Genomic DNA, 27999 nt, shown 5'->3' on the forward strand with positions numbered 1-27999 from the left:
TCTATATTGTTGTATTGTGATTACAGACAGAATAAAGGTTGAGCACAATATAAATGATTTCTGTCACAGGTGGCTTAATTTTCTCATTATCGTGTGAGAAGTTTTGAGCTTACAAGCAATCAAGGAAAATGGTGTATTGCTTTTAATAAAATGGAATAATTAATCAGCAGTTGTTAGAAGACAATTCAACAATCATATCATGGAGGCTGAGGGGTCAGGGAACACAATTCAAATTTAGACTGGTGGCTTCTAGGGAGTTACAGATTTGTGGGATCGAGTCACTGAGGCATACTGAAGCTTGATGTACTTATCGCTTGGGCCTCTATGACTGATTTGTGTGCTGCCTTCATGAGAAGAGGCTTCTGTAGGTGGGAGAGTTTTTGGTTTAGTCTGTAGCTGCGGTTTCGCTGGGAATTATGTACCTAAGTAAATGTTAACCCATGATAGTCTTTTGGGATTGGGTTTGAGGGTCTGCTCTTTTGGTGATGTTTAGGAGAATTAGGGTTCAGGTGCTTTGCTCTTGCATTATTTCTTCTGAGACTGCGGGGAATAATAATCATGTCAATTCATAGGTAAGGGGCATTGATGGAAGAAGTCATGCAAGGGGGATAGAGTGGGCAGTCACATCTCTCCAAGGACACTCTGTGGCCTCCCCAGCTACCATGAGTAATTCTGTCAAGGCGTCATGGACTGATGGCCCCCAGCAAAAAGGACCTACTTGTACAAAAATATTTACAACTCTTTATGATAGCAAAGAAGTGAAAATTGATGGGATATCCATCAATTGGGGAATGGCTGAACAGACAGTGGGGTATGATGTTAATGGAATACTATTGTGCTATAAGAAATGATGAGCAGCATGACTTCAGGAAGAATTATACCAAAATGAACTGATGTAGAGTGAAATGAATTGAACCAGCAGAATATTGTACACAGTAACAACAACAATTTATTGTGATTAACTGTGAGAGATTTAGCTATTCCCAGCCATTTAATAATCCAGGACAATGCTGAAGGACTTATGATAAAGAATGCTATCCACCTACAGAGAAAGAACTGTGGGACTTGGAATACAGATCAAAGCATTCTATTTTTCACTTTCTTTGTGTTTTTATTTTGGGGATGTGGATTTATATGACTATTCTCTTACAACAGTGACCAATATGGGAAGTATGATTTGCATGACAATACATGTATGTATACCCCAGACCAAATTGCTCACCCTCTGTGGAGGGGAGAGGGAAGGGAAGAAGGGAGACAACTTGGACCTTATAATTTTGAGGAAACATTGAATATTGTTGTTACATATAATTGGGGACATAAAATATTTTTAAAATTTAAATATGTAAAATATATTCAATAATACCATTAGGCAGCATGTCAAAATTGGAAAAAAGTTGGTTTTCTAGTCCTAAAGATCTGAGTTCAAGTTCTCCTTCTGACAAATTTGAATGATCCTGGGTAAATCACTTAATAACTCAGTCCCTCCAAATCTCTAACACTAAAAATTGCAAAGAAGGTGCCTCAATGGTAAAGAAAATTCCTTACCAGTAGCTCAGTACACATTAAATCACAGGTGCAGTAAAAGATAAAAATACTGCATACACATGATAAAGATGATGATGGTACTCAAATGGATCAATCTAGAGAGTTTTATCCAATCAAAATAGCACTTAAGCTTCATTAAACTAGATAAAAATGTAAGAAGATAGTATGTAAACATGTAAGGAAGTGAGAACAGCAAGGCAAAATTGGAAAATATTGACAAAGAATAGAAAAAGATCTGAAATCTGATTAGATAATGATGAGATAGAACTATGACACTTGCCATATTGGGTATTATTCTGGTGTTGGATAGACCCAAACTCACAAAACATGGGAGAAGGTTTTGATTAAAAATAAACTGTTGGAAAACTGGAAAGCAGTTTGGTGAGAAAAGGAAGCAGGTGATCGTGTCATTGCAGAGCCATAATGTCCAAATGGATTCATAAAGAGTTTTAGAAAATCCTCATCAAAAATATAAAAGATGATATTAAATCTTTTACACATATGATGGGGCAAAGTCTTAATGAGACATAACATGAAACTGTGAAAAAAGATTAATTTGTTTCTATAAGAAGGAAAAGCAGTACATGAAGAAATCCAAAAACAACCTTATGATCAACATCTATAATGATACTATCTCTAAGCAATTGGAAGTTTTCAAAGAAGGAAACAAATTGCTACTAGCCATCAGAAAGAAGTGAGACGACAGGCAGCCAGGAGCTATGAGCAGGAGAGTCTGGGATCATCTGAGAGGGAGTCTTGCAGAAGGTGTGGTTGACTGGTTGGTGGAAGGTGGCAGGGAAAAGGCAGGGCTTGAACCAAGCCTTGAAGGCCATATCAGGCTGAGCAGTGAAGACCAGGCAGACTCTGCAGAGGGTGAACACCAGAGACAGCCTGCCTGGGTCAGGAGGTGCCCAGGGGCCCAACTGGGATGGGTCAGGACATGCCCAGGGTCACACAGCTTAGAAATGTCTGAGGCCAGATTTGAACCTGGCTCTCAATCCACTAAATCACCTGGCTGTTCCCTCTTTGTTCTTTCTTATAAAAAGTCACCAGAAAGGAGAAAGAGAGATCTCTTACAGATATGTAGAGATAGCTAGCTCCTCAGTATATCCACTGATTTCCATTGGCTTCTCTAAAGACTTCTGAGAATTTTCCCCAGGATGATATATATGGAAAACCTGACTGTTGGTTGAACTTAAATCGCTTGATCCCAGTTGGGGAGCCATTTTTTTCTGTATAGAACCTGACAACAGGCTAGAAATACTGCAAACATAACATACCTCCCTTCCTCCCTTAAAACAGGATGTCTTCCCTAACTAGTTCCAGGTGTAGGTTGTAAAACCCCCTCTCCCTGACACCAAATGTACTTACATTCCTCCTAGGTTGTAAATCCCCCTCTGACACCAAATGTGCCTGCATTCCTCCTACCCTTTTGTCCTCCTAGCCACAGTATATATATACAATGCTTTTGCTTCAATAAACGACTTCTCTTTGCATACTATGTGAGAGCTGTCCGTACCTTTGTCTCTCTTCCCCGTTCCTTCTCTCTCTCCCCCTTCCCCTCTCAGGGGTCGTAAGGGGCTGGTCCCCAGCAGCTGGCAGCCCAACGTGGGGCCTGAGCGACCACCGGACAACTGAGGAAAAGTTCGGCGCCGAAACCGAGGCTACAGTAACGGGTAGGGATCGGACGATCCCGAGGAAGGGTAAGTTGTCCCATTCATATCTCCCTCTCAAACCCCATTGTGTGAATGGTTGAATGTATGTGTGTTTTGATGGCAACGGAATAACAGTCCCCTTATATATACGAGTAATAGGGCGCCCCTTCGGGGAACCTGGCCGGGGCTTATACGGCACGCCTACGCTCAAATATAAGGGACCCCTCTTTGACCAAAGGGGAGAGGCCAATTCGTGGAGAGTTGATCTCGCGGTTTCACTGCCGTTGACCTGTTTCTGAGTGTTGACCTGGGATTACTGCGGTTCCGTCCCTGCGCGAGCACGGCGGCCAGGAAACCAGGGAAGCGAGTCTTGTGTGTGACTGAAAATGGGGAAAACACTATCTAAGGAAGCTCTGTTTATAAAAGAATTAAAAGAAAGAATTAAAGAGCGCAATGTAGAAGTTAAGAAAAGAGATCTGTTGCGCTTCTTCTCCTTCATTGAACAACGCTGCCCGTGGCTCATTCTCCATGGCCCTGGCATTCACCCCCTAACTTGGGATAAGGTTGGCCGAGACCTTAATGATTTTGCACGCTCAGGTCAGCCCATCCCTGAGGATTTCTTTACCTTTTATGGCCTGATTCGGGACATCCTTAAAGAGGCTGATTCCAGCGCACAGGTCTCCCACCTCCTCAGCCTTGCTGAGGACGCTATTGAGGAAAGTAAAAAACAGACTGAAGAAACCCCTGAATTAGACAACATGGATAAAAAATACAAAACCCCGTCTCAAGAAACCCCTGAATTAGACGAACCTATTAACACCCCCTCACACTTACCAGAACCACTGCCTCCCTCCCACAGACCCGCTCTCTATCCTGTCCTTTACGATAGCAATACACCAGAGACCCTCAATCCCGCATACCAGACTGAACTGGATGAGGTGGCAGCCAGATACCACCCTCCAGACTTCCTTAAAAACAAACCCCCTCCCTACAATCCGCTTTACCCTTCCTCGATTTTACCAACTCTTCCCAATACAAATGACCTAAAGATAGCCACTGCTCAATTAACTAAGCAAATCACTGATCTCAAACAATTTATAGACTTACAACATGAGATCGGCCACTTAACAAGCCAATTACATGACCTTCAGGTCGCCACCATGAAACCAATCTCACATTCAAAAAAACCTAAAAACAACCCCTCCAAACTACAAAAGCCCCTCCTGGCCCTCCCGGTAGTTACCAGGCGTAGGACCACCACCGGTACCACCCCGGAGGATGTAGACATAGAGGAGATCCCTGACGAACTGTCCCAACCCTACCAAAATTCACCCCCCGTTTCCTCTGAATCTGACAGAGAGGAGGGGGATGAAGAAGCGAATCAAGGGGTCCATACCACCGATACAATCCAGCCCCATGCCCACCCATTTAAAAGACTTAAATTCAAACAGATTAAGGACCTCCATTCAGCAGTAAAAAACTATGGCCTTAATGCTCCCTTTACCCTTTCTATCTTGGAAAGTCTCGGGGGAGATGGGCACTTACTCCCCTCAGAATGGACTAAGGTTACACAATCTGTCTTGTCTAGAGGCCAGTTTTTAACCTGGAAGGCAGAGTTTCAGGAAAGGGTAGAAAATCAAGCAAAATCAAATCTCACAAACCCCCAAACAGCCAATTGGACAGTAGACAAACTCATCGGTCGTGGTCGTTATGCCCCTGACACCGTGCAATTGAGATTGCCTCCTGGCCTCCTCATGCAAACTGCCCACGCCGCCTTAGCCGCATGGCGCGCTGTCCCTGCCTCCGGGGCCATCACCGCCCCGATCTCTAAAATCCTCCAGGGACCAAACAAGCCCTATGCTCAATTTGTAGCCAGACTCTTAGAGACAACAGAAAGGGTCTTGGGACAGGACGGTACCGATAACCCAGTGGTTAGACACCTGGCCATTGAAAACGCCAACCCTGCCTGTAAGGCCGCCCTTAGAGGAAAATCTAGAGAGCTTGATCTGAACGGCATGATCCGCTTATGTAATGATATTGACTCTTATGACCACAGAATTAACAAATCTATCTCCTTAGCTATTGGAGCAGCCATTCAAGCCACCCGACAGAACGCTCCCCGTAATTGCTTTAAGTGCGGCATGCCCGGACATTTTGCTCGTGAATGTCCCTCCAATCAGGCTGCCCCTAGTTTACCTTTCAGCCCCTCGGGGGTGCCTTCGAGACTGCCCCCAAGTGTCTGTCCGAAATGTAGGAAAGGGCGTCACTGGGCCAGCGACTGCCGCTCCAAAACTACCTCAAATGGACAAAATATTCCACCTGTCCAGGGAAACGGGATGCGGGGCTCCCTCGGGAGCCCCTTCCCCTCACCCTTGCTCGAGCCACAACAGGCAGCGCAGGCTTGGACCTCTGTTCCTCCTCCACCAGAATATTAACCCCTGAGGATGGCCCTGAGGTCATTTCCACCGGTGTCACTGGTCCACCACCCCCTGGTATGTTCTTCTTAATCATCGGAAGGGCACTCACTACTCTACAGGGAGTTGTGGTCCACCCCACATTAGTGGACAATGACTATACAGGAGAAATAAAGCTCATTGTTGAGTCTCCCCATGGCCCGGTTACTATCCCTGCTGGCCACCGACTAGCCCAAGCCCTTCCCCTTCCCATGGTGGGTGACTTCCCTACCATTGAACAGACAAGGGGCCCTTCGTCCCCAGGATCGTCAAACATCTATTGGGTACAACAAATCACTGAGTCCCGTCCCACCCTCCAGTTGTCTCTTGACGAGAAAAAATTTATCGGACTACTTGACACCGGGGCTGATTCCACGGTCATTTCCCACAAACACTGGCCTTGTGCCTGGCCCCTTCAGCCCTCTACCACTCATTTGTCCGGCATAGGGCAAGTCAATCACACACTTCAGAGTTCAAAGTTCCTTACTTGGAGAGATGCTGAGGGTAACACCGGCACGACTCGACCCTATGTAGTCAAAGGGCTCCCCGTTAACCTCTGGGGCAGAGATATTCTCGCTCAAATGCGACTCCTCATGGTGAGCCCCAGCGACCCTGTCACACAAATGATGCTTAAATCTGGCTTCCTCCCAGGAAAAGGGCTTGGCAAAAATGAACAGGGCGATCCTCAACCTATCTCCCTTACACCTAATAGAGATAAAGCAGGCTTTGGGTCACAAAATTTTTCATAAAGGCCACTGGTCCTCCTGCACCCCAGGCAGATAAGATAACTTGGAAGTCTGATTCCCCTGTCTGGGTCGACCAGTGGCCCCTCACCTCTGAAAAGGTCCAGGCCGCCATCATGCTGGTGCAGGAGCAAATCTCTTTGGGCCACCTCGAGCCCTCCACCTCACCATGGAACACACCTATTTTTGTTATCAAAAAGAAGGCTGGAGGGTGGAGACTACTACAAGATCTACGGGAAGTTAATAAAACCATGATTCCCATGGGCGCCTTACAGCCCGGACTCCCATCTCCTACAGCTATCCCCAAGGGATTTCACAAAATAGTTATAGATATAAAGGACTGTTTTTTCTCCATTCCCCTCCACCCTCAGGATTGCCCTCGATTCGCCTTCTCTATCCCCATAGTCAATCAAATTGGCCCCAATCCCCGTTTTCAATGGTTAGTCCTGCCTCAAGGAATGGCCAATTCTCCTACCCTATGTCAAAAGTATGTTGCTCAGACGATAGATCCCATCAGGCTTCGATTCCCTTCCGCATATATTATCCATTATATGGATGATCTTCTCATAGCAGCTCCCTCCCCTCAACTGACCCAGACCATCGCTCAAACCATTACTTCAGCCCTACAGGACAGAGGCTTTAAAATTGCCCCCGATAAGGTACAGGTCCAATATCCCTTTTCTTTTCTTGGATTCCGTCTCGAGACTGATCATCTCTTTACACATAAAGTCACGCTTAATCGTTCCACCCTAAAAACACTTAATGATTTTCAAAAACTTCTAGGGGATATTAATTGGCTTCGTCCTTATCTCGCCCTTGCAAAAGCAGACCTCCGCCCCCTAGAAGATATTCTATGCGGAGATACCGACCCCTCTTCATCACGATCACTAACACCTGAAGGAGAAATCTCCTTACAAAAAGTTGAACAGGCAATTGCCAAACAGAACATCGGTTACTTCTCCCCTAAGGATCCCCTCTATTTAATCATCTTTTCCACCGAATTCTCTCCCACAGGTCTCCTATGGCAGGACCCTTCTCCCCTCATTTGGCTACACCTTCCCCTAGCCTCTAGGAAGATCCTGATCCCCTACCCTGACCTGGTTGCTCAGCTTATTATGATGGGTGTCCGCCTGGCCACTCGCCACTTCGGCCGCCAGCCCGATCATATTGTTTCCCCGTATAATAAAGAGCAACTACGATGGCTGCAAACACAGAATGATAATTGGGCCGTCCTTATCTCATCCTATCAAGGCACTATTGACAATCACATGCCCAGTAATAAACTCTTACAATTCTTTACCCTTACCCCCTTCACCTTAACCCGTATTACACAGTCATCCCCCATTCCCGGAGCGCCCACGATTTTCGTGGACGGCTCGAAAACAGGCCTCGCGGCCATTGTTATGCATGATTATCCCCATACTGTCCACACTCCTTATCAATCTGCACAACTGGTTGAACTCTATGCAGCACTCACTGTTTTTATCTCTCTGCCTGAATCCCCCTTCAATCTGTACTCTGACAGTCGATATGTCGTTCAGTCCCTACTACGGCTTGAGGCTACTCCTGTTATTCAACCCACAACAGCCACCTTTTCCTTATTCACCAAAATACAGCAAGCCATCAGAGCACGGTCCCACCCCTTCTTTATAGGTCACATACGTGCTCATTCAGGTCTCCCAGGCCCCTTGGCATTAGGAAACGACCTTGCAGATCAATATACCCGCTTGGCCGCTCTGGCTGTACCTACAATCCCTTCGCCAGACCCTATTTCCCTTGCTACTGAAGCCCACAAACTGCACCACCTTAACGCCCATACTCTTCGCTTAGCCTACAAAATCACTAGAGAGCAAGCCAGAGCTATAGTGAAAAGCTGCAAAAATTGCCTTACGCTGTTACCTGAACCTCACCTTGGAGTCAACCCCCGTGGCCTCCTCCCTGGCCACCTGTGGCAGATGGACGTTACTCATGTTCCCTCCTTTGCTAAATTGAAATATGTTCATGTTTCCATTGACACCTTCAGTGGGTTTCTTTTTGCCTCGGCACAATCTGGCGAGGCCACCAAACATGTCATCAAACATATGTTTCTCGCCATGTCAGTCATGGGAAGACCATTGACCCTTAAGACAGACAATGGTCCTGGCTACGCAAGCCGTTCCTTTAAACAGTTCTGTGCTCAATTAGGCATAAAACATATCACTGGCATCCCCTACAATCCCCAGGGCCAAGGTATTGTAGAAAGAGCAAACCAAACACTGAAAAATACCATTTTCAAACTAAAAACTCAGGAGACCCTCTACCCCTTGTGCGGCAGCCAAACCACCTTGCTGGCACATGCCCTTTTTGCCCTTAACTTCCTCACCCTGGATACGGAGGGCCGCTCTGCTGCGGACCGTTTTTGGCACCCACACACCACCTCTAACCTCGCTCAGGTCCTATGGCGTGATCCCCTCACGGGCCGTTGGAACGGCCCTGACTCTGTTCTGACCTGGGGCAAAGGCTCAGCCTGCATTTTCGACAAAAGGGAGCAGTCTGCTCGCTGGATCCCCTCACGTCTAATAAAACCCTTCAGCCCAGATAATCATATTCCCCCAGGGTCTACCCCTGAGAAAAATCTCCCCTCTTGTCTTACAGGTAATGCGTGAAACCCATGATCCATCCTGCCTTGTACTGCGAACACTGTTGGCTGCCTCCTTGTTCTTCGCGATCCTTGGCCTTCTTGCTGCCCTGATAGAATCCATCCACATCATCCTCTACATTCGCAGTCTGAAGGACCCTTGAACGTTCGCGACCATTATGGGCCTTCAAATTTTATTGTTTCTTTCCCTACTCACCCCCCCTCTGAGTGCACAACACCACTCCCACCGTCCATGGAAATGGACCCTTAGCAGCTGGGACAGTAGCTCTATTATCCAGACTACAACCACCTCTGGAGCACCCAGCTTCACCTTTCTCCCCTGCACAATTATTCAACAGGACGGACCATGCCTACCGGAAAAACGCGGAGCCCCTACATCACACTTCACGTATAATGATTATTACATTTGCCCTTCTTCCAATCCTGGAAAGCATTATTGTAATCGCCCAAATGTATACTATTGCTCCTACTGGGGATGTGAGACTCGCTCTACCGGATGGACTCCCCCCAAATTGGACTCCTTCCTTTCCTTTCATTGGGGACCCTCGGGTTGTAAGCCCCGATCACAGCTCGGGCGCTTTATCGCGGAGGGTTCTAAAGGACTATGGATTGACTGTTCATATCTCAACCTTACAGTACTACAACCCACCGATGACAGCTGGCTCCTAGGAAGAACTTGGGGACTCCGCTCCTACCAACCAGGAGATGACCCCGGAGGACTGTTTTTCATCAAGAAAGAACTCCCTCAGGAAACCCCCCCCTCCATTCAGGGCCCAAACAAGGCCCTCCGACCCGCTAAACCCCGACCCCCACCTCACCCCCCCACACCGACATCTGCTCCCCAACTTAGACCGTCTCCCTCGTCCCCCGTCTCCTTCCCTTCACCCCCTCCTCCTCCCCTGTTACCCCCTATCCCTAAGGAGAAACCGATAATCCCTTACCCGTACCTCCCTCTCCTGCAAGCGTCTTTTTCCGCGCTTAATCATTCCTTCCCAAACTTCACGACCAATTGCTGGCTTTGTTTAGTCGCGTCCCCGCCCTATCTTGAAGCTTATGCCCTAACCGATAATAATCTTACGTGCTCTAAGGTTGACAACCCCTCTGCTTGTCACTGGGATAATGATGATCCCTCCCTTACTATACCTATCATCGGAGGCAACGGCACTTGCATTGGCAAAAATGCTACACTTAATCCTTATTGTGCTGTGTCCTTCGTGACTAGGAATGACTGCAAATTTTATATTCCCCCTGGTAATACCCGTTGGCTTTGCGCGAAAGCAGGCCTTCAAGCCTGTTGGGCTTCCACCGCCCCAGAGGACGTGTGCATTCTGGTCACCATTGTACCACGTGTCACCTTTAGGCCCGACCAGGACTTCCTCCCCCTGTGGGAACGACTCCAAAACCCCAGATGGAGAAGAGAACCGGTAACCCTCGCCGTCACGGTTGCTGCTCTTCTTGGCGCCGCCGGTGCAGGGACGGGCATAGCCGCTCTAACTTCCCAACACATATCCCACAATCATCTACGGGCAGCAGTAGATGAAGACATTGCCCGCTTAGAATCCACCATAAATTTCTTGGAAAAGTCCCATGCTTCCCTTGCTGAAGTAGCCTTACAAAATAGACGAGGATTAGACCTCCTCTTCCTCCGCGAAGGGGGACTCTGTGCCGCCCTCGGAGAAGAATGTTGCTTCTATGCTAACCACTCCGGCGTCATCAGGGACTCTCTAGCCCAACTCAGGAAAGAGCTTGAACAGAGGTGCAAAGATAGGGAAACAAACGGCCCTTGGTATGCACAGTTTCTGCCTAGTTCTCCATGGTTCTCTGCAATCCTCTCTACCCTCCTTACCCCCCTCATAGTTTTTATCCTTGCTTTGACTTTTGGCCCTTGGATTTTCAAAACTATCACACGGCTGGTCACTCGCTCCATTGAATCATCCTTGAAGGCCTTCCCTATGGTACAGTACCACCGCCTAGAGACGGTTGGCCACACCTCCCCCTCCACTGAGCAATACAACCAACTCCACTTCTCGGGACCGTAATCCAACGACGGGAATATTGCGGGTCCCTTGCCCTTGCGTGGAGGCTATTAGGGAAACACCCCGCATAGCCTAAGACAGGAGCCGCCTCCGAAAGGGTTCTTCAAGACGGGCTTAAGACCATGTTGTGATAGTTCTGCAAATCCATTTTTCTCTCAGAACCCCTCTCCCTCTTTTGAAAAGAAAAGGGAGGAATTGTATAGAACCTGACAACAGGCTAGAAATACTGCAAACATAACATACCTCCCTTCCTCCCTTAAAACAGGATGTCTTCCCTAACTAGTTCCAGGTGTAGGTTGTAAAACCCCCTCTCCCTGACACCAAATGTACTTACATTCCTCCTAGGTTGTAAATCCCCCTCTGACACCAAATGTGCCTGCATTCCTCCTACCCTTTTGTCCTCCTAGCCACAGTATATATATACCATGCTTTTGCTTCAATAAACGACTTCTCTTTGCATACTATGTGAGAGCTGTCCGTACCTTTGTCTCTCTTCCCCGTTCCTTCTTTCTCTCCCCCTTCCCCTCTCAGGGGTCGTAAGGGGCTGGTCCCCAGCATTTTTCCATACTCTAATTTTTGCAATTCATCTATTTTGTGGTTTGGGTTTGGTTGAGTAAATAGATTTCCTCAATATTCACTATTGGTGACAGCCTTTTTGTAGCCAGGATTTAGTGGGAAAGGCTCAGATGGTTGAGTGTGATCTTAAGACAGCCCATTCCTCTTAAAGAAAAAGTGGCTAGGAATGAGAGCTGTTTGCCCTCCTACTCCCAGACTTAGAATATTTCGGTTGCAAAGTGGAAGACCCTGGCTTTTTTAAATGTCTAACCAAACTCTAAGAGCCCTAAAACCCAGCCCTGCCTCAACCACTACCTTCATGGCTGTTGTAAGAAATGGTTCTCATCTGCCCATTCAGCTGAGGAAGTCTTCACATTTTTTGGGGAGACATCTACCTAACACTCAGACAAGTTTGAGGCTTAGTTTACTGGTGTGTGTGTGACTGCTGCCAAAGGTAAGAGTTTGGTGGCAGGTAGATAGGTGGCAAAGATATACCGCGGACTCCACATACTATATGAGAAAGAAAAGGGAACATATATGTGTGTATACATGTGTGTGTGTAGTCTTAGAGAAGAATATTACAATCTTCAACTTTGTGGTATGATGGAGTTCTAGGCTTGGACTGCTCTGTCATACAGGAGATCTGTACCCTGGCCAGGGTACAGCAACATGGTGGTCAGGATCGATATTGGATCAAAGTTCACTGGTAGATTCAGAGACTCCCTTTAATGGGGGTACATGCACAGAAGTTTTCAGCTTGGTCTCAGCTGAGGACCCAAGTTCTGATGGAGTGATCTGGTGTTCTGGACCCTTGCAGGGGCTGCCACACGCCCATAGCAAGAGCAGCAGTAGAGGGTTAGGCCTGCAGTTCTGTAGCCCAGAGTGGTGAAGTTCTGTAAATCATGGGAAACAACTGAAAACAAATAACAAGGCCTGAAGGAGATTCTCAGGAAGAAAGGCAACTCAGCTCCCTTTTATGTGGTGCATTCCTCCTATGTTCTTTTACAGTTCTATATCTGGAACTATAAAGGTTGAATTTAATGGTTGGACAATACTTTTATGAAATTATGTGTTCACCAATATTTATTATACTTGGAGTCAGAACTTTATTTACAAATAGAGAAGAAACAATAAAGAAGAGAAATGTGAGGGGATTAGAGAGGTTATCCATCCTATCTTAATCCAGGCAGAGGTTAATTAGCTCTCAACCAGGAAGGCCTGTAGTCAGTAACCATACAGCTTCCTCCAAGATGGAAGCTAGTCTCTCCAGAAACTAGGAACGGAGTCAACCTTTCACTCCCCTCTCAAAGTAGTCTAGGAGTCAGGGTCCAAGTTGAAGCCAAGCTCTAAGCCCTTGATCCAATGCACAGTCTCCAGTGAAGCTCCCTTGAAAACTCTCTCCAGTCAGGAGTCTATCTCCACAAGACTGACTCAAACTGAAGAATTCATGGCTTTTATAGTGAATTTTTGTCCCTATCTCTCTTCACAGGGGCCAGTCACAGTTTCCAAATTGTCCAGCACTGCTCAGGGGGAAGTGCTCATGGGAACCATTTCTCATCTTCTGGGGAGGTGAATACTCATCAAAAAGGTTCACAGATTCCTGGCTGATTGAGTTTCTGAGGGTTTAAACTCTGATCATCATATTCACAAGTTTGGGACTGAGTTAAAAGGGTGAAGCTCTCACTAAGTGACTTGTGAGTTCTCTAAGTACCTTGCTAGCTTCTTACCTGTGTTCAATCTTGTTGATTCAATTCAAATGTAGACAAAGGAGAGTTAATCCTGTCTTCACAATCTAAGTAGGGGTTAGTGTTAACTAGAGTGTTAACTCAAAATAGATACTGGGAATAAAGAATTCCCTTTCACAGAATTGTGTGTGAGGGGGAGACAGGGCAAAGGGCCATGCCAGAATCAGCCAGAGCCTTGGCAAGGACCCTTCACAGGCCATGAAGAGGGAGAAGGGAGTGATGGGAAGGGTGACAGAAATAATATGTGGTACCTCAGAGGGGTTTTACTTTGCAGGGATACAATTTTTTTTAATGTATAAAACAGAATCATAGTAGTCCAAAGGAAGCAGTTGTATTGGAATTGTTATTAAAGTATATTTTAAAACCAAATTAATCAAGCACAGCCAAGAATCCTGGCAAATTCCAAAAAAAGGAAGAGAGCAGGACATCAAACCAGTGTCAAAGGTACTGGCTATGTTTTATTTAAAGCAGAGTTGTCTCTGGTGAAGGTTATCCATATGGTCTCCCTCCATGCTGGTAGGAATTCTTAGGGCCATTAGCAGCAGGATGTTGGAGTCCAGGCTATACTCCTGGCCCCTGTCCTTCCTCTGCCAGATATGCCACAGAAACATATTTACTCTGGAAACTCAATGACCTTCTGGACTTACATTGTAAATAATTCTGTCCCTGTGTCCTCTTCCTCTGACTGGATGCTTCTTCACAGAAGCACTGAGTCCAGAAGAGTAGCTGTGTGATTCTAGTCAGGCCATAACATTTCTGAGCCTCAGTTTCTTTATTTTCTGAATTCATTATAAATAATGCAAGAGGTCATTTGAGTATCAAATGAGGCTGCTCCTCTAAAGCCTTTTGCCAGCCTTAAAGTCCTATGTCAATGCCAGCTACTCTCATTAATCTCTCTTCTCCCCTCTCTGCTTTATCCTTCTTAATATTCTCTTTTCTCTCTACCCCCTGCCTGCTCTTTCCTCCTCTCCATTCCCTATCTCTTTACTTAGCTTCCTGTTGCCCTCTAACCCCTTCACCAAGTTCCTGACCTCTGCCAACATCCTACATCCCATTCCTGACCTCTCCAGCTCTGTAGCTACCTTCCTTCTCATCTTCATCCACTTGGCTGCTCTTCTCAAGCCCTGGGATAGCCTAGCCTCTGGCCATTACAGTGGAAAGGAAAACTAAAGCAAGTTTTGGACTTTCTGCCAGTCAGGTGGAACAAACAGTAGTTGGAATGTTAGAGACAAGATATTGAGAAGAATGACAGGTGGTGGGGGGAGGGGCAACTGGAAGTGGAAGTTGGTCTTGTGAGGAGCACTCTCTTCCTGTATCTAGATAGAAGTACCTCTATTCACAAATTTCCCAACTGTGTGCTCTACCTGGATCCCTGTGATCATATTCATCGGACAAAAGGACTCAGTGGAAACAGTTTGGATTGTAAGGCCAGTATTTAGGGGCATCAGCCCGAAGAGACAGGCCAAACCACCTCTGAAGATCAGAACTTTTCTTCCTCTTGCTGTCGACTGCTAAGACTTTGAATTTAAGAAAACTAGCACAGAATTGCATAGACAGGAATAAAAGAAACCCTCCATCCCTCTGTGAGACATGGCCTCAGCTCAAAAGCTGAGAGAGAGTAAACCTCATCTAGGGAAATCCCTCTTCTTCCCTGATACCTTCCCCAATCCAACATTGTTATTAAAATTTATCTTTGCAGTCAGATAAGAGGACTGTCATTTCAGGGGACATAGAGGGAGCTGAATCTCAGGACAGTTACTCAACAATCAATAGTCCTTGACCCCTGCTGGGCAACTAAGACTGGAGGGAGCCTTGTCCCTCAGGAGTGTCCCATGCCTTCCTGCTCTGGGGTATCTCCCACATCAATCCAAATAGAGAAGATGTCCCCTCAGGCTATCATTTTCAAAAATAGCCTCAGCAGGGGGTATCTCCTATTCCCTCATCAGCAGCCATATTTCCTCTCTCCCCTCAACTCCTCCATTCCCTGTTCCAAAACCTTCAGTATCTCCTGTTCTTTATATCCCACCCATTTCCTCTATAAATATTACATTACTCAGGCCCCAAACCTTAATAGTATAGGAGGGAAAAGGGCCCTTCAACTTCTGCCAGACAGTCAGAGAGGGAAGAATCTCTGGGCCTTCTCTGTAGTCCTTTCTCCCTTTGCCAAGAGGCCCACATTCTGCTGTGTGTGACTGCCTGGAGTAGGAGGGCACTTTCTGGGAAATCCTAACAAAATGGGAATGTCTACACGCCTTCTTTGATATGTGCCATCAAGTGACAAATCGGAAACAACTGACAGATGCCCTAGGCTGTCCTAAGTCAAGCTTAAGCTACCATTGGTACATGTGAGATGCAGGAAGTGATATTAAAAAAAGTCTATATATTCACGGCACTTCCTCTTGCCAGCTCTCTTTTGGTGGAGAGGTGGCTTGTGGCAGTATGCTGGGCATCTTGGCATACCTGCAGCTATTGTCCCGGTTTGGTGATGAGTGTCCTTGATACAGTAACTGGGAGAAGCTTAATATTGTGGGTCAGGTGAGGCCTGTTTCCTGAGCTCTCTTGGAGTTTAGGCTGATTCCTAATTTTCCTCCTAGGAGGTCCCTCATCTTGGGAGGAGGCCTCATGATTGCAAGATCTCTGAAGAGCTTGGCTCAGGCTTGGCTGGAGAAATCTTATACCCTTTTCCCACTCTCTTCTTAATTCCTTCCCTCTAGATTAATTAAACCAACATAAAAAATTCCCTAACTGACTTGAATATTTTTATTGGGATTTGAATGAATCTCTGGTGACCATAAGGATGATATATTAGTCAAAACCCCTAAATTGACGCCTTTACATCCCCTGATTCTAACAATGAAGGCACTTGGGTCTTCCTTTCTTGGGAAGATTGAATTGTAATTCACAATCTACTTTTAGATGTTAATCTACAAAAAGGAGGTGATTCAGTTTTTTAAGTCGATCTACCCATTTTAACTACAAAAGGTGTTAAGTAACTACAAAAGGTGAACTAATTTAAAAAAGGTGTTAAAATAACCAAAAATAGATAATATAACTAAAGACAGTGTGAACTAAAGAGTGGGCAGTCCTGGAGAGGAGCATCTGCTGTAATTGGACGTGACACGAGAAAAAGATCTTTAAAAAGATCAGAGGCCAGAAGAAGATATTTTGACTCAAGATTCGAGTTGGATGGAGGATTCTCTGACTCCTCTATCCAACACAGAGTTGGACTAGAGGAACTGGACCTCTGGAGGAACTCCTGCAGGAGACCTCAGACTGCTTTTCCTTTGGTGAGTGAAAGTCTGAAGCAGAGATCTAAATCTCTTAAGAAAGCCTTGTCTGAAGATTCGAGTTGGATGGAGGATTCTCTGACTCCTCTATCCAACACAGAGTTGGACTACAGGAACTGGACCTCTGGAGGAACTCCTGCAGGAGACCTCAGACTGCTTTTCCTTTGGTGAGTGAAAGTCTGAAGCAGAGATCTAAATCTCTTAAGAAAGGCATCATCTTGAGACCCCATCTCCCACCCCCCTGGGGCTTAGAAATTCTAACTGATATCAGAATAAGCCCAATCCTGATGTCTCTCTGTCTCTGTCTCTATATAATCTTCCCCTAATTGTAAATAAATAAATCATAACTTCCATTTACTTTAGTAATTCATCTTGGGATTTAGAATTTAATTCCCTGGCAAAGGCCTAATTAATATATTTCAGTCACAAGCACAAATAAATTTAACACCTCCCATGGATGGGAGAACAATCTTTGGCCTCTAGAGGGGCTAGACTACCCTCAAATGAAACTCTTGGACAGGAAATGGATTGATATGCACAGCCAGCCACATAGCACAGAAACAGTTGTACTCCCCAGGACTGAATCTAGCCCAAAGATCCTGAACCACAGAGAATCCTAGAGTTGGAGCTGGAAGTTATCTTCTCCCGACCCTGTGCAACATCCTCAAAGAGGGGTCAGTTACTTCTCTGTTACTAACCTGTGAAGAAACAACTTCCCTCTACCCTATCCCACCAAGCCACTTCTACCCTCTGTGGGCAGCTCTCATGTTATATGGTTTTCATCAATGGAGGAAATCAGCCCTTCCAATCTTCTCATGCCAGGTCTTATGAATCTTTCAATTTCATGGATTATAGGGACAACAAAGAATGTGGGGAGAGTAGGGCCCCTACTGGGAAAAGTTCTCTGCCTCCTCCCCAAATTAGCTGTAAGGTGTATAAAGGCTGCCCTTGTAAGATGAGGAAGTCTACACGATTTGTCTAAATGCATCTTCTGGGACAAAATGGAAAAATCTCTCTGGAATATTGCCAAGTTCTCCCACTCCAAAAGACACTGTGAAGCCTGCTTGGAAACCTGGAATTAAAATCATTTGGAAAACTTTTTACAAAACTGTCACCCCCTCACTACTGGTATTCATCCATGGACAGAAGGAACCATTCAAGTACAACTTGTAAAGCAAATGGAGAGAATTGCAATATAGTAGGGGGGAAAACCCATCAAAACTGAGAGACTTTTTTCCCTTCTCTTGGATTCCAGTGCTCACAACATCATTTTTTCCTCCAACTCAATCGCATTCTCATCTACGAGTCTGAAGCATCCATGGTGATACCCCCTCTAATAGGGTGGCCGCCCATTTCTTTAGCCTCTCCACATCCAAGTTAACATTGTCTTGGTGACTTAGCCATCCATAAAGTTGATTATATGCTTGATCTTAACATCACTCAAAACTATCTACCTCCATTATCTGGAAATCTATCATTTCCTTAAACACCCAATTCTTCCCATTTACTACTAGTCTGCATCTGCCCCTAGTAGTACAGATCCAAACTCATCTCTTCTTCCTCAGCCCTTTACAGACAATCCACCTAATGTGCAGATATTGTATGGATATACCAAAAGAGGACATATTCTGTTCAGCAATGTTCCCTTATTCCTGCTACTGAACTTGTCCATTTACTGTCCCCATTATATGTTTTTTCTATAAATGAATAAATGAATGATGGTATTGACAAAAAGAATAAAAAGAAAATTATTGAAAATAAACTGAAATTCCTAAAATTTTAGAAATAGTTTGAATTTCTTATTAAAATAAGACATTTGGAATGTCTCAATTAACAAAAACACTTATGAGTTTTAAAAACCATTGAAGATAAACAATCCCTAGTTTTAAAATAAGCAATTATTCTAAAAATCACATTTTATTATACATCAGAAATTAGAATATTAATAACAAGATGAAGTGACATTCAAACTAGAAAGCATTTCCTTGTTTGTAATATATAAAGATAAATATCAATCCTATATAAAAGTGGGAATAAATGAGAGGAGCAAATATATTAATAAAAATAATAAATATAAATGGTTTGTATTATCTGAATGTCAAAAATGAGGTAAAGAATGAAATAAAAAATTGAATTCATTATTGGGCTACATAACAGAAACGCATTTCATGATTATCATACAGCCAAATGAAACTTTTTTTTCAAATGAAAGTTTTTTTTCAGCACAAGTTTTCTAATGTAGAAAATTTTGTATTTTGTACCAAAACATTCTCACAAGAAGCGTACGGAAAAGGTTTATATCTAACATGATCAGATGATCAATGAGTACTAGATGCTTACAGAGCCCTTTGGAATATTCATCACATTACTAAAGTTTCTCACCAATATGGGCCCTCTGATGGTCAAGAAAATATGACTGAAAACTGAGGACTTTCTCACAGCCTTCACATTTATAAGGTTCCTCACCAATGTGAATTCTCTGATGTACCAGGAAGTTTGTTCTCTTATTGAAATCTTTACCACATTCATGATTTTCTAATGAGCTTTCCAGTATGAATTCTCTGATGGACAATTAAATTTGAACTCCGATTAAAGGCCTTCCCACAATCATTACATTTAAATGGCTTCTCACCAGTATGAATTCTCTGGTGTTTAAGGAGGTTGGAACTCTGATTAAAGGCCTTCCCACAATCATGACATTGAAATGGCTTCTCACCAGTATGAATTCTCTGGTGCTGAAGGAGGTGGGAATTCTGATTAAAGGCCTTCCCACAATCATTACATTTAAATGGCTTCTCACCAGTATGAATTCTCTGGTGTTTAAGAAGGGTAGAACTCCCATTAAAGGCCTTCTCACAATCATTACATTTAAAAGGCTTCTCACCAGTATGAATACTCTGGTGCTGAAGGAGGTGGGAATTCTGATTAAAGGCCTTCCTACAATCATCACATTTAAATGGCTTCTCACCAGTATGAATTCTTTGGTGTTGAAGGAGGTGGGAACTCTGATTAAAGGCCTTCCCACAATCATTACATTTAAAAGGCTTCTCACCAGTGTGAATTCTCTGATGTATAATAAGTTTTGACCTTTGACTGAAGGCCTTACCACAATCATTACATTTAAAAGGCTTCTCACCAGTATGAATTCTCTGGTGTTGAAGGAGGTGGGAACTCTGATTAAAGGCCTTCCCACAATCATTACATTTAAAAGGCTTCTCACCAGTGTGAATTCTCTGATGTATAATAAGTTTTGACCTTTGACTGAAGGCCTTACCACAATCATTACATTTAAAAGGCTTCTCACCAGTATGAATTCTCTGGTGTTGAAGGAGGTGGGAACTCTGATTAAAGGTCTTACCACAATCATTACATTTAAATGGCTTCTCACCAGTATGAATTCTGTGGTGTTTAAGGAGGTGGGAATTCTGATAAAAGGCCTTCCCACAATCATCACATTTAAATGGCTTCTCATCAGTATGAATTCTCTGGTGTTGAAGGAGGGTGGAACTCCGAATAAAGGCCTTCCCACAATCATGACATTTAAAAGGCTTCTCACCAGTATGAATCCTCTGGTGTTGAAGGAGGTGGGAACTCTGATTAAAGGCCTTCCCACAATCATCACATTTAAATGGCTTCTCACCAGTATGAATTCTCTGGTGTTGAAGGAGGTGGGAACTCTGATTAAAGGCCTTCCCACAGTCATTACATTGAAATGGCCTCTCACTAGTATGAATTCTTTGGTGAACAGAGAGGTTGAAATTCTGATTAAAGGTCTTCCCACAATCATTACATTTAAATGGCTTCTCACCAGTATGAATTCTCTGGTGTTGAACGAGGTTGGAATTCTGATTAAAGGCCTTCCCACAATCATCACATTTAAATGGCTTCTCACCAGTATGAATTCTCTGGTGTATAATAAGTTTTGACCTATGACTGAAGACTTTCCCACAATCATTACATTTAAAAGGCTTCTCACCAGTATGAATCCTCTGATGTAAAATAAGTTTTGAGTCATTAATAAACATTTTCCCACAGCCATTGCATTGATAAGGATTTTTTCTAGTATGTGCCCTCCAATGTATGTTAAGTTTTGTCCTATGATGGAAACCTTTCCCACAGTCATTGCATTCATTAGGGTTTTCTCCAACATGAATTCTCTGATGTAAAATGAGTTTTGAGCTTTTATTAAAAGCTTTCCTACATTGGGGGCACTTGTAGAATTTCTCTCCAGTATACATGTTGGTACTTTTCTGAAATGAGTAAAGATGAAATGCCCCAAATGTGACTCCTGGTTTCTCTGATTTCTCCACAGAATTTGTTTTCATCAATTTCTACTTCTCCAAAAGCAGAATGCAAGACCAATCTTTTTGCTTCCTTCTTCCTCAGGAATGCCTTATTTTGGAGTTTCCTTCTTGCTCTTAGACCTGGACTCCCAGTCTGAAAGAGATGAAATGAAATACACAAATTTCCTTTGTGGCCTCTTCTAGGGGAACGGGATCCTTGTAGCTTAGAAAAACCAGGCACATACCCCACAGTGACAATAGCCCTAAGAGGAATGTCCTTGAGTTCTCTCAATCATAGCCTGACCTCATGGGGAAAAGGCAGAGAAGGTCAACAGAACTAGGAGGGAAAAGTGGCCATGATCCATGGGAAACAGAGCTAGGAAGGAATTGATGGAGGTGGGTAATGAGGAGTGATCAGAGATTCGGGAATCCAAGCCATGAGAACTACCAAAAGAGTTCAAGGATGAAGGACGATGAGGGGAAATATCAGAAGGACAACTGAATGATTGTAATGAATAAACACTTTGTTAAATGAAGTTGGAATGAGATAGAGAGGCCTATCAATGCTGAACAGAGGAAGACTCATGAATTCTTTGTTTTTTAAACCCTTCCCTTCACTCTCAGAATCAGTACTGTGTATTGGTTCCAAAGGAAAAGAGCAGGAAAGACTAGACAGTGGTGATTAGGTGACTTGCTCAGGGTCACATAGTTGGACCCATGAATTCCAGAGCAAATGGGAGTCACTGGCATTTCTTGAGTAGGAGAATGGCATGGTCTGATTGGGATAGGAGAGTCAAGTCAGACTCCACCATCAGTCATAGGAAGCAGCACTGTGGCCTAAAGAGAACCCTAGTTTAGGAGTCAGGAAATCTGGCTTCAACTATTAGACTACCTACTTAGTAGACACTGGGTCAATCACTGACTTCTCTTATTTCCCCTGCTAATTGCAGATAATGTCACTCCTAATCTAGTGGCAGTTAAGTGATGGTGAAGGGAAGAGTTCACAAGGGCCCAAATTCAGAAAGATTTGAGTTCAAATCTGGGCTTCAAACTCTTCCTAGCTGGGTGACCCTGGCCAAGTCACTTTACCTCTGCTGACTCAGTTTCTTCAATGGTAAAGTGACAACCTACCTCTTAGGATTGTTGTGAGGATCTTAAGAGATAGTAGTATTATAAAGTGCTCAGTACAGCCCAGCATAGAATAGACTTGCTGTCAATATTTTATTTATCCATTAATTTATCTATTATCTCTAAATCTGCTTCTGAAGTTTCTAAATTTTCTATGTCAAGTTGTAGCCGATTTGATAACACTCTAAACATGAAAAAATAGATCAATGGACATGTCTTGAGAGCTTATTATGAGCTTTGTATTATGCTAAGTGCTGGACATCCAAGAAAGAGGTAAAAAATGGCTCCTCCCTGAGGAAGCTCACAGGAGACAACATTCAAACAAAAACATACCAAGGAAGCTATACATAGGATTAACAGGATACCCAAGGGAATATCTCCTGGTTCCCCTGGCCCTTCTTAGTATTGAGGTCCCTTCCCATTCCCTACATTCTTATCTGTTTGCCTTAGGGTAAATGGGAAACTCCTAAAGGAAAGGTTCTATTTGCCTTTGGCCTTTGCTTCCTCATCACCTAGAACTGGGATTACCACCTACCAGAGTTTTCATAGATAAGGGTTTCATTGGGGAACTAAGGCCCCTGAGGAATCCAGGGCCTCCTTTCCTCTGCAATCAGGGGTGACCCTCAGCTACCTTGTTCTAGGTCATTGGTCCTCATTAAGGCAGGAGGAGACCCCTCTGAGAGCTTGGGGTGAGGGACTGAAGCAAGGAGGACTTGAGGAGGAGGAGGAGAAAATGGGGCAGACTCACCCACAGCAGGAACAGACCCCAGAAGGCCCTGAAGCTCAATAGAGTAACCTCAGGTTCAGTTCAGTGGGACAGAACAAGAGCTCCCACCTAAAAAGTCTCATCCAGGCTGAGGGCTGCCTGAGGAAGTCTCCATCAGAAAGTGTAGGCCTGGTACCTCTCACTTCCTTACCTGGCCTCTTTCCTCCCAAGGTTCTGAAGCTCTGGGAGTTCTGCCTTTATTCCAGGCCTCAGCTCTGCCCTGCCCCATCTTGATCACCTCCAGGTGGTGGAATTTTTCCTTAATTTAGGGCTTATTTACTTCCCTGGGGAGATGGCATAGACCTTGAGAAGGTTTTGATTTCTTTATCTAAGTAGCAGATTTTGGGCCCAGCCTGATTTTTAACCACCTTTAAAATTTTTTTGAGTCAAATTGTTTTCCCCTCTCTATGGGAGTCATGTGTGGTAGACTGGTGATTAGTGATTGGATCTGAGGGCTGTTGTAGCCATGGAGAGTGAGGGTGAGTCAGCTAGGAACTAGCAGCTAGAGAGAAAGAGTGAGATAAGGAGAAGGACCAGAAAGGTGAAGCCAGCATGCCTTTTGAGAAGGACCAGGGGAAGAATCATGGCACCATGACTGGGGCTATGACTTCCTTTATTGTGACTAAAAGAATGTCTTTTATAGAGAGAAAAATCCTAAGCACAACAACATTCTTGGGGGGCTGGATGTGCTACTCTCCCACAGGATAATGTTTATGAAAATGACTCCACACATGAGCATTACCAGGGTTGCTATTATAGAGGTAAGCAAGCTGAGAAACTGTGATTGCTAATCTCTTCTGTGTAACTTGGAGAAAGGCAAGTGTGGTACTTTTAGTCTTGGTATTACAATGACTTCTTTGCTTTCCAGAGTGAGGGGGGACTCAGGACTTAATGATGACCTTTGACTGAGTGCAGTACTATTGACTATCAATTACTGTCGTTATAGATTGTTTAACTCTGAGAAGACCAAAGAAAAATCTGGTCTTTGGTTTGGACTCTGAGTCTGCTAAGGCTCAGGGTCCTGACTTGGTTCTTGTTGAGACTCAACCAGCTATCCTTTGCTTTTTTATAATTTGAAGGCAAAGATAAGATTTATCAGGATAATAGTGGTAGTTTTTATTTAGATAGTATAAATTTTGGTTAGTCAGATTAGGAAGGATTAGTATAGTCTGTGAAACACAGGATAAGCCTTTTCTTCTGGAACCAGGGAGTTTTATTTGTGTGGAGTTGGAATCCCTTAGAGTTAGAAATCCTTTTATTCTTATATATTTCAACATATATTTTATTTTTGATAACAAGAGTCTCTTTATCATCCTTGTGCCTGGCCCTGAAATGATGTTCACTTATGAGTTTCACTTCACTGATATAAACTGAGGATACTTTGTGAGCACAGTAAGCAGAGTATATGAAATCAGTTTTAATCAATAATCAAGTCCATTGCCTACATTAGATTTACTGTCCCCCTTTTGTTTTTACAGTCATGAAAATGCCTCTAGTAGCATTTAGATTGTTCTCATCAATGATTAAATACTCTGTATGAATATGAAATCATTTGGGGGGGGGGTATTTAATCATCTTGTACTTAATGACTTTAAGTAAAAATATCCCAGTGGTGTGATTTCCATAAACCCTTTTATCAGAAATCTTATACATTACAGTTGAGATAAAAACCTGTTCTTATTAGCATTCTGATTTCATTCATATATAATCCATAACCTCAAACAACTTTCTTGTTTGGGGCTCTACTTATTCTGATCAGAGTTCTCTTAGGCTCAATCCTCGTTTTTTTGTTTGTGCACACCAGATAAGACAACACCAGAGGACAACCACAGGGTTCAACATAGACCAGATTTAACACAGAGTGATCGTGTTCTAAAATCATTGTTGTTCTGGGATTAACTGCTGCTCAGACCCTTCTTGGCAGTGAGTTGTTGAAAAGTCCTCGAGTGTCTCTTGGCTAAAGCTGTTTCTTTCCATCTCTCCAGGTCTTTCAATCTCTCCTCTGGCTGCACTTGTGCTCTCTTACATTGGGATGTATCCTCAGGCCTTGTCAAAGTTCTTTTTACATCCATCCTGGCTTTTGTGTCGAATTGATTCTGTTTCTGGTTCCTGCAATCTTTTTGGAAATGAAATATACTGGGCTGTCTCTTTGGAAAGGCACCTACGGTTCTCCGGAATGGTTTGGTGTTTGGCTTGGTGGGGCTGTGATCCGTTGGTTCCACTTTTCACCTGCTCACTTGTGTCTTTTGTGTCCCTAAAGAATTGCTCTTGGCCAGGAGTCTTGTGAGTGGCGTGGATGAGCTGGTGGGGGATCCCTGCTGCTCGAGGAGAATCTGATTGGAGCATGTCTGTTTCTGGCTACTTCAGCTGCCATGTGTGATTGGATCTGAGGGCCATTGTAGCCTTGGAGAGTGAGGGTTAGCCTGCTAGGGAGACTAGCAACGAGAAAGAGAGAGACCAGGAAAAGGACAGGAAAGTGCAGCCAGTATGTCTTCTGAGAAGGGCAGAGTGTGGAAGAATCACAGCATCTCTCCCTTCTTCCCCTTCCCCTTCTCTGAGTGGTGAAATAACTCTACTGAAATAATGTATATAAATCTAACTCAGACAATAGTTCATTTTCAGATAAGGGAAGGAAGGGATTTGGGATGATCTATCTAAAACCCAAGTCAAGTGGTTACCTCCACCATTTAATGCATCAGTACCTACAAATCTACTTGCTTCATCTAGTGAAATGAAACCCCCTTAATTAATATATGAAAGTGGGAAGGAATTGCAGGGAGCAGGAACAGGATTCAAAGGAAGGTCTCACTGACAGTTGTCCTCTGGAGTCTTGAGCATCTCTGTTGGAAATCAGTCTAAGCAGTAGCAGGGACCCACAAGAACAGACTGGATCACCAGGAAAGCCACAGGAGAGAGAATACCTAGCTCTCTACATCCTTCCCAGAAGAACTAGACAGAAAGTCAACTCCTGGCTGCTCAACTGTCCCTCTCAGAAGGAACTGCCTGTCACTCTCCAGAGTTCTGGAACCTTGCTCTTCTGCCTTGCAGGATCTCTTGTTCCTGCTAATTTCCCTGTAACAGTGGGCAAGCAATCTGATATGGAATGTACAGAAGCAATACTGTCAAACTGTTCCCCATACTCATCACTGAGTGGAAGAGAATCTGAGCAAAGAAAAAAGGAAGTCTGCATCCAGACTCCATCAGCTCCTTCTCTGGAGGCAGAGGGCCCTTCTTATCATGAGTCCTTGTGGTTGTCTTCATGTGGCTCTACTAATTGGTGTTGAAAAGCCAATGTTGTGCCCACCTGAGAGTCAGAATCAGTAGAAGACTTTTGCAGATAAGAAGTGTTTTTCATTCCTTCTTGGAGACAAGCACTCATGGTGATAAACTCTTTGAAACTGACTGCAGGAAAGAGAAAGAGAGATCTCTTAAAGACAGGTAGGGGAAGTTGGATTCTCAGTCTATCCCCATTTTCCATTTGCTTCCCTAAAGACTTCTGGGAGTTTTTCCCAATGTGGAAGAGGCATGAAGGAAGAGATAATTCCATGCATGGGAGACAGAGAGTAAAGGACCTCAGATGTCAATCAAGAAAGAACATTTCAAATAGAATGTTCCCAGGATTGTCAGGTGGAGCATGGCCAGGGGATGAACTGAGAGACTGCCTTGGCTTCTGACCTAGGCTGAGGCTTTGGTGTGGCTGATGTTGGTCATTGATTGTTATATACTAGGCTGATTAGAAGAAGACAGAAGAAAATCAATTGTCCTTCATATCTCCTTGATAGACTTGTGTCACAGCTGTGACAGAACTGACATTTCCCAAAATCCTCCTAACCTTCCTTAGAGATTAGGGAACACCTTATCCCTCTCACCTCATCTTACCTCAGTTCTCCATCCTGTTGTTCCCAATTAACCCCCTTATTGAAAAAGGAAGAGAAAAGAGTTTTTCCTCATAAATCCTATAGTCCACTCAGGGGGGTGGTGCGAAGCCAAAGGCTTCAGAATAGGGTGGTGAAGGGAGGGATTGAAGAAGGAGGAGCTTAGGAAAAATAATCAATTAGACATCAGTAGTGATCAATAGGCAACCCTAGAATATCTCTCTTTAATAGTATCTCTCTATCTCTCAGAAGTACCTCTATCTCCATTACAACTGGGCTTCCTGAGTTTTTCCCAGTATCTCTCGTCAGAAGCAGAGTATATCATTTACTGCAACTAGAAATAGCTCCACAGATCATCTATTTTTAATACACCTGCATGATACTGAAGGCCTGTCTCTTGGTTGAACTCAGATAACTTGCTCCCCTTTGAGGAGTCATTTTCTACATACTCTGCATAAGTTCTCTGATTTTGGATTTCCCTTCATGAGTAAATGAGTTCCCTCAATATTTCACTCTTCACATTATATATAAAACCCAGTGGAATTGCTTGTTGGCTATGGGAGGAAGGTAGAAGGAGAGGAGGGAAAGAGTGTGAATCATGTAACCATGGAAAAATATTCTAAATTAATAAAAATTTCTCAAAAAAATTTTTTTAGTCTCTTTGCTGTCCCTCTAACCCATGAAAGTGGGAATGTGCCTTGGCAAGAAAAGAGGGAAGGGAAGATCTTTCTGACATGGAAAGAAACCATCCTGAATATGAGAGCTGCCCAAAAGAGTTGTTGGGGAAGGTTAGCATCTAGAATGTGAATTACCCCCCTTTGGGGATGTTGTAAAGAGTCAGAATTAGAGGGAAGATCCCTTCCACCTCTGATTCTGGGATCCTCTGTGGTTTAGAATCCTTGCACTAGAATTCTATGCCTTTGGGTATGCATGTGCCACAAGGGTATACGTGCATATGAGTCTGTTTTCTGTTTAGGAGTTTAATTAGAGGAGAATCTAGACCCTCTAGAAGGAAGGATTGTTTTCCTTAATGGTGTTAGACTTCCACTTGAAAGCCAGTGTAAAAATAAAGAAAATATTTAGCTGGAAAAACTGTTTCTATATAGATTCAAAACTTTTTAAAAGTGTTCCAATACTTTTGATAGATGTAATCAAAAGTATCCTCAGTGATCAAGTGAAGCTCATATGTGAACTTCCCGTCAGACCCAGGTACAAGGATGCTAAAGAGACTCTTATTATAAACACAAAATGTTTATTGAACTATATAAGGATAAATAAAGGACTTCT

At 43.9% G+C, this 27999-nt stretch overlaps 2 protein-coding genes across 2 annotated transcripts; one reads left to right on the plus strand and one right to left on the minus strand.

The window, feature by feature from the left end:
* Positions 1-3589: 3589 nt before the first annotated feature.
* Positions 3590-5638, plus strand: LOC130459050 (endogenous retrovirus group K member 8 Gag polyprotein-like). Its single transcript, XM_056826309.1, has one exon. The coding sequence runs from the start codon at positions 3590-3592 to the stop codon at positions 5636-5638; it is 2049 nt and encodes a 682-aa protein (XP_056682287.1).
* A 13405-nt stretch (positions 5639-19043) lies between these two features.
* Positions 19044-20742, minus strand: LOC107652307 (zinc finger protein 665-like). Its single transcript, XM_056796867.1, has one exon. The coding sequence runs from the start codon at positions 20683-20685 to the stop codon at positions 19186-19188; it is 1500 nt and encodes a 499-aa protein (XP_056652845.1). The 5' UTR covers positions 20686-20742; the 3' UTR covers positions 19044-19185.
* Between the last annotated feature and the right edge of the window lie 7257 nt (positions 20743-27999).

The sequence above is a fragment of the Monodelphis domestica genome, chromosome 4 (genome assembly GCF_027887165.1).
Source record: "Monodelphis domestica isolate mMonDom1 chromosome 4, mMonDom1.pri, whole genome shotgun sequence".
Lineage (NCBI taxonomy): Eukaryota > Metazoa > Chordata > Mammalia > Didelphimorphia > Didelphidae > Monodelphis > Monodelphis domestica.